General features: G+C 48.3%; 1 protein-coding gene across 1 annotated transcript; it reads right to left on the reverse strand.

Moving 5' to 3' along the window:
* Nucleotides 1–2,319: 2,319 nt before the first annotated feature.
* Nucleotides 2,320–4,873, reverse strand: FOXB2 (forkhead box B2). The gene has a single exon (XM_075128251.1). The coding sequence runs from the start codon at nucleotides 4,846–4,848 to the stop codon at nucleotides 3,850–3,852; it is 999 nt and encodes a 332-aa protein (XP_074984352.1). The 5' UTR covers nucleotides 4,849–4,873; the 3' UTR covers nucleotides 2,320–3,849.
* Nucleotides 4,874–7,147: the final 2,274 nt, after the last annotated feature.

The following is a 7,147-nucleotide window of genomic DNA, read 5'->3' on the forward strand; positions in this document are numbered from 1 at the left end:
ATTACACGAGTTAAAAACTTGTTTGTAGTTGTACTTGAGATACCTGAATAGGACTAAACATGTTAGTCAGGGTCATTGACCTCAGGCCAAATCCAGCTCAGTTCATACACACCAGTCCTGTTGACTTCAGTGAGACAATTTCTGTCAGTAAGGTCAGCAGGATTTGGCAAGGATCCTCTCACAATCACCCTCACTATCATTTTTTGTATGTTGAGAAAAGATCATGATCGATAATCCTCATTACAAGGCATTCTGCCTACACATCTCCGGATCCCTACAGCGTGCTTTGCTGACAGGTTCGCTTCCTTTGGGCGCTTTTGCCCCGGCTAACCGCCTCTTGAAGTCCGATGGAGTTTTGCAGGAGCCGGATCTGCATCGTTAGAACCGGATCTGCATCGACAAGAACAGCGTGTCAAAGGAAGGAATTTGTCAAACATCGTGGATGTCTAGTAACTCTACTTAACTGTCACCTGGGCCTCTCTCATTGTTTCCTCCCTCTCTAGTCACAGCCCTTTTATGATTGCTGTATCATATTTGATGAGTTAAAGGCTGGCAAAATCAATTCACTTTGGAATAAGAACCCATGACTCCCGAATACAAGTTTTTTGACAGACAGACGAACACTGTAGTTTTCTCTGAGAAACAACTACAAGAGGGAAGAGTAGACATACTAGAGAACCCTCGAGTAGCATAATTCCTTTCACTTGCCTTGGCAGAGTTTGTCTACACCCGATCAGCATCTCATCTACACAATTCCATCCCTGCTTCTAGCACCAATATTGTTATTGAATCAAATGGAGCTTCCACTCAGAAATTAATCTTCTAAGTAATTCGCAGTCTGGTTATTTCTTCCTCTGCTCTGTATTTCTCATCTCCTTTATCCCGTGTATTGCTCGGGGGGAAAATCTTTTCTAAAATATATTAGAAAATCGTGCCCGTATCAATGTAAGGGTCAGCCCCTACTTTCATTGAAGTCAGTGAAAAGCGTCCATCTTTCTTTCTGTTATGTGCCAAAATAGCTGCAATCAACTATACAAAAATGAGATGGGTTGTTTTAAAAGCTGTCCGGATTTAACAAGAAAAATCTAGACAATGTACTAACTCTAAAAAGAGCACATTTTTACATCAAGAGCGATTTTTAGTGTTTAAAAGCAATGATAGGGCTTTCAAGAGCCGGAAGTAAATTTAAATTGAAAACATTTTGCGAATCGCTTAATTTATAACTAAATGTAGCTATAGGACTATCGAAGTTTGTTCACATGTAAAATCTAAGGGATGCTATCTATTTCTTGTAATTTTTTATACTGAATTCCTGCCCGGCACGTCTGAGATGCAAAACTTTTCTTGCGTCGTTCCCCCGTCTGATTTCCAAACCGGGATACGGATCTGTGCTTCATTCGCAGTTTTTTTCTTCTTCGCTGTTCTAAGAGTTATTTTGATTCTGGAAATTAAAGTCAAACCACCCTCTGGATCGGATGGAACTATTCCAGTGGAATTTAAAGTGCACAGATACTGCCACAATGTGTTTTAGGAAAGCTAGATGCAGTTTCAGCCTAGACCACGGAGATTGCAACAGGTTTTCCTTTCCCAGACGAAGTTTCGAATAGATCGATATCACCAAAGAAGGCGAAAGCAACTGCTTTAGATCCCAGCCATCCTTCTCTAAAGCAAAGACTTGGACTGCAATCTGCATATCTGAGATCCCGGCAAACCCTATGAGCAGATCCCTTCGATACAAATTTAAAAACGAATGACTCAGAAGGTTTCAGGCTTATCCGGTGAGAAAACTATAGCCAGTGAACCCGAGCCTGTACCCACTGAAATCAATGGCATAATTCCAACTGGCTTCAATGGAATCAGCATCGGACTAAGTGTCCCCCGGCCCTACCTTCACAGTTTCATTTACTTTCTCCCTTCTTTCCACCCTTCTCACAGCATCGCTATGGAAGAGAAGGAGCAGGATTTTAGGTCAGTGTACAACACCTGCTAATGTTCTTTCATTAGCGGCAGTATAAGGGCAGGCGCATCTTGGAGGTTAAGGCTGAGAAAAAAGTAGAAACTTCAGCACAAACTCTCCAACTAGACGAAATAAACAGATCACGTGGAAGTGGATGAACAATTTCTCTATGACATAGCAAGCTTATTTTTCACAGAATTCCTTCTTTTATGCCTAGCAGAACACAGCTCCAGAACATTTATGTATTTGTGTATGTTTGGGAGGTTCCTAATGCATAAAACTAATATGCGCACAAATCTCTCGGAGGAAAATGCCCATCTGGGGTGACAACAAGTGAAAAATCCTAAACAGCAGTGCCAGCAGAAGCAAACCAATAGCTCGGCTTTAATAAAACATTGGTGTACTGTACAGCAGGGCAGACGGACAACGGTAACAATCATTCACAAACCAACTGGGATTCATCAGTCAAAGAAACAAAATGAGACTTTTGAGAGGTTTGCTTCATAGCTTCCCTCTTTTCTGTTGGAAGTTTTTTTTTTCCTTCAGTAAAGTGCTTTTCCTGTGATTTTTTAAAAAAAATCTTTGTTTTATTCTTCTCATTCAGCAGTTCTTAGTTTTCAAACTCAGCTGAAATACACACCAAGCAACACACATAAAATAGCTATATCTGTGAATTGTTAAAAGGTGATGTGAAAAGCTTAATTCACAAGTTGCGGGGATTTTTTATTTTGAGAAGACAACAGAAAATTGAGAGACATGTTACAAGTTCACAGGCAATGCTACGTTCCACGCATTTGTTTTATTAAAGGGTCCTCTGTAAAAATGTTTCCTTCCCCACGGTTAAATATTCATTCACTGCAAAATGGAAAGAATATACAGCAACGAGGTGAGTGAGGTAATATCTTTTATTGGTCAACTTCTGTTGATGAAGAGACAAGCTTTCGAGCTACACGGACCTCTTCTGCAAGTCCTGAAGACCTGTGAAGCTCAAAAGCGTGTTTGTTTCACCAACAGAAGTTGGTCCAGTAAAATATATTACTCCATCCACTTTGTGTTTCTGATATCCTGGGACCAATACGCTGCAACAACACTGCAAACAAGAATGCAGAGTCATGACTACTTACCCATATTTAAAAGAGCCCTTTGCTGTTTATGCAGTTGCGGTTTAAATTCCTACTAATAATTTCTCTATTGTTTTGCGAAATTTACTTGTGCAATCGAGAGCCTCCCACTTTAATCCCTTGTTGTTTGCCATTGTCAACGGTAATTGCTTTGGTGTCCCTTTCAGAGCAAGATCAGTCTCACTATCCAGCAGAGAAACACAAACAAGTTTCCCTTTGAGATATTTTTAAAATCAGATTTTAATGGCAATTTTATCCAACTCTTTATCTTGTTAAGGAAATAAAAGTTTCTAAAAATAATTTCCTTTTACCCTAACTATTCGAGAATTCCTTATTTTTGCACAGATTCTCATCTCGAATCTTAGAACCTGTTTTTTTGATATCCCGGCTGCAGAAATATTATTCCGTTTAAAATATATAATGCTGAAGGATTGCACTCTGACTGGTGAGCTCTTATGTATCTGGATTTTAGACCCACTCCGATGTGCTGCCCACCCAGCACTTTCCTCTGTTCAGAAATGGACCAGGGTCTACTTCTGCAGCCACTATGACTTTTCACATCACCTTTTCATCACTTAGTTTTATAATAGTTAACAACAATAGAAGCTCTTACCTGAAACCTGGCTCTCAGTAATCTGATTGTACAATATATAAACACAGACACCAGATAGTTATATTAATCAAACCATTTAAGAGCCCATTTCTCAGATACATTCCTTGCCCCTACAAATACACCCCTTGTGGCTAGGTGTCTCTCTCTGCCCGTGCCCTTTAGGAATGTACTAGCACAGAGTGTAAGGCGCTCTTGCCCTCGGAGGGGGTTGGCGGGGTCTGCTCAAGGAGGGAAGAAGACGCTGGAGAAGTGGAAGGGCAGATCTGCGAAGGGTTAACGGTCAGCGCGGGGATGGCAGACACAGGTGGCAGAGCTGGGGTGGGTTTGATGGGCACAGGAACCGCTGGCATAGTCTGGCCCGGTGGGTGGCAGAGAGCCTTCATGGGCACCCCAAATGGTCCATACTCGTGAGACACGGGCATGCTGGCCATCGAGTCCATCACCCCCACGTGAGGCCACACCGAGCTGACCATGTTGCTGAGCTGGCTGGACACCGGGTACCCGAGATGGTGCATCACTGAAGCCAAGGGCAGCCCGCTGGCCTGGATCACCCCCTTGTAATCTCTCCCGATGATGTTCTCGATGGCGAAGGGGTGTTTGAAGCCGGACGACGGGCTGCTCCCATTGAGGCCGTAGGGCTGGAACTGGGGCAGCCTCCCGACGCCGGCCGCGGCGGCGGCGGCGGCGGCGGCGGCCACGGCAGCCTCCGAGGTGCCCAGGCCCGGCATCTTGCCCGGGTGCTGCGGGTGGAAGTAGTGCACCACGTGCGGCGGGGGCGCGGGGCCCTTGGGCACCCCGCCGGGCAGCGGCGGCTCGGGGCGCAGCACCTTGAAGCGCTTGCGGCGCCGCAGGAAGCTGCCGTTCTCGAACATGTCGCCGCAGTCCGGGTGCAGCGCCCAGAAGCTGCCCTTGCCCGGCTGGTCGGGCCGGCGCGGGATCTTGATGAAGCAGTCGTTGAAGGAGAGGTTGTGGCGCAGGGAGTTCTGCCAGCGCTGCGTGTGCTCCCGGTAGTAGGGGAAGCGCTCCATGATGAACTTGTAGATGTCGCTCAGGGGCAGCATCTTCTCGGCCGAGTGCTGGATGGCCATGGCCGTCAGCGAGATGTAGGAGTAGGGGGGCTTCTGGTCGCTGTAGGAGCTCTTCCCCGGCCTCGGCATCGCCGCCCGCTGCCGCGGCAGCTACAGCCCCCGCACGCTCCCCGTGTGCCCGCTAACCCCGACCCTATCTCCCGGTAATCGCCCCCGCCCCCTCCCGCCTCCCGACACCCGCGTCTCCCGCCTATCGCGCCCCCTCGCTCCACGTCCCGCTACTCGCTACCGCGCAGCCCCGCTGCATGCTGCGGAGCGTCCCGCCGCGAACTCCGCACGGGCCGCGCGCCGGGTCCCGGGAACCCGCGCGCCGCTGGCGAGACGCGGGGCGCTGCCAGAGGCGGGGGCTCGCGCGGGGAGAACCAGCGTCTCTCACACGCTCCGCACCCCGCTTTCCCGCCCACCCCCCAGCACAGTGTCCTGCCCGAAACGGGCAGCTCCCTCAGCCGCCCGCCCCGGGGGCTATTTAGCGGGGAGAGCGTCACCCAGACGGCGGGGGGAATCGCTGCTTGTCTCCGTTTATGCCCCAACCTTTCGCCTTCCCCGGACAGCCGCTGCCGCCTCTTTGGAGCCGGAAAGTTTCCCGGCTTGGCACTCTGCGGCCCCCGGCGCGCTCAGACTTTCTTTGCGGGAGTTGCTGCGGGGGCTTTTTCTGGAGCGCTGCGGCGGGAGCGCGTGGTCCTTGCTGCCTTCAGCGCACACCTCCCCGCCGCCGCGGCAAGCAGGGGAAACGGCGCCGTGTCCCATTAACGCGGGGCCAAGCTGCCGGTGCCCGGCTGGTGGCGAAGATGGCTGGAGCCCCGGCCCCGCTGTCCTGGAGCCAGGCGGAGAGAGGAGGCGGCGGCGGCTGTGGCTGTGCTGAGCTCTCCTGCACGGTTTTGTAACGATCCCGGAGATGCGGAGACCCCCGCCGCTCGCCTTATTATCACATGACAGTTGCTCAGGGACTCCGCGACTCCTGCGAACGGGACAAGAAGCCGCTCGTCGGCTGCCCCCTTTCGCTCACCAAGTCCTCATCAGCGGCACAGGGTGGGGCCCGGCGCACGTGCGGCGCTCTGGGCGGCTTTGAAGCGCCCTGTGAGGTCCAGCGCCTCTCTCAAAGACCCAGAGTGGGGACGGGAGGCAGCCTGCGCAGGAAAGATATCTCCTCCCTTCTCCCCCGTCCTCCCTCCGCCGCACGCATTCAATAGCCGCTTTCAGCTCCAGCATTCGCAACCAAGCTGCAAGCCTAGGGGATGAGGCGCCTCCAGGGTCACTTCCCCCCAACAAGGTTTAAAGTGAAGAGATGGCAGAGCCTTGCAATTTAAGCACGTGACGCCAAGCATCCGACGGACATTAACATTTGACATCACCTGAACTAAAAAAAAATCATGCTGTTGGAAACGAGGGGAACTCTGGACTACTTTGAAAGTAATTTAAAACAGCTGTGATCAATGTGAAGGACCAAAAACGGAAGTAAAAATTCTTTATCCCCACCCTCCCCTAATGATCACAAGTAATATTTTATGGCCGTGATAAGTCTTGAGGGGCATTTAAAGAAAAGCCGAGCAACCGCCAATTCCTATGTGCTGCTGAGGCCAAATGTTTACAGTTTTTGAGACGTTCATCCGTAGAAAGTTTAGAGTGCAACAATTTATAGGCGCCCTCCCAAATGTATTTATCAAGAGCTATGGATTTGAACATGGAAAAAGCGGCTCACGTTAACGCTAGAGTTGAAGGGAAAAACCTTCGAAGAGTTTAAATAGATAGTATAGAAGGTGCTCGCATTGTTTCGTCTGGCTTTTATTTCTAAATAAGTAGGGGGAATATTCTCTAATAGACATCCCCCCCAAAAAAAACATTAAAAAAAAAACACTTACCAAGCGTTCTTTTGATACATCCTCACCCTCTTTGTGTTTCAATTTTTTATTGACTTTTAATGTATGACTACAACAGTGCAATAAAAATAATTAAAATTGGACTTCTCTAACCTGTTGCCCTTACCCATCACGTTTGTTGTGAGCACCAAATAATTAGTTTTAGATGTATTTTCCTTTATGATTCAGACATTACAGTGAGAATTGGTAAACAGAAAAAAAAACCCGAAAAAAACTTTTTAGATTTCTTTATGCAAGACAGACCATTCTTTTTCTAGGGCGAAGGAAAAACTGAATTCCAAGACAGGTTTCAGAGTGGTAACCCTGTTAGTCTCCATCAGCAAAAACAAGGAGGAGTCCTTGTGGCACCTGAGAGACTAACAAATTTATTTAGGTATTAGCTTTCCTGGGCTAAAACCAAGTGACTCTTATTGCATAATCTATCTAGCTGTGGAGACTTCAGGCTCATTGAAGGGAAAAACTCAATCATCACAGGTTAAAGCAAGGTAACA

The sequence above is a fragment of the Caretta caretta genome, chromosome 5, assembly GCF_965140235.1.
Source record: "Caretta caretta isolate rCarCar2 chromosome 5, rCarCar1.hap1, whole genome shotgun sequence".
In the NCBI taxonomy this organism is placed as follows: Eukaryota; Metazoa; Chordata; order Testudines; family Cheloniidae; genus Caretta; species Caretta caretta.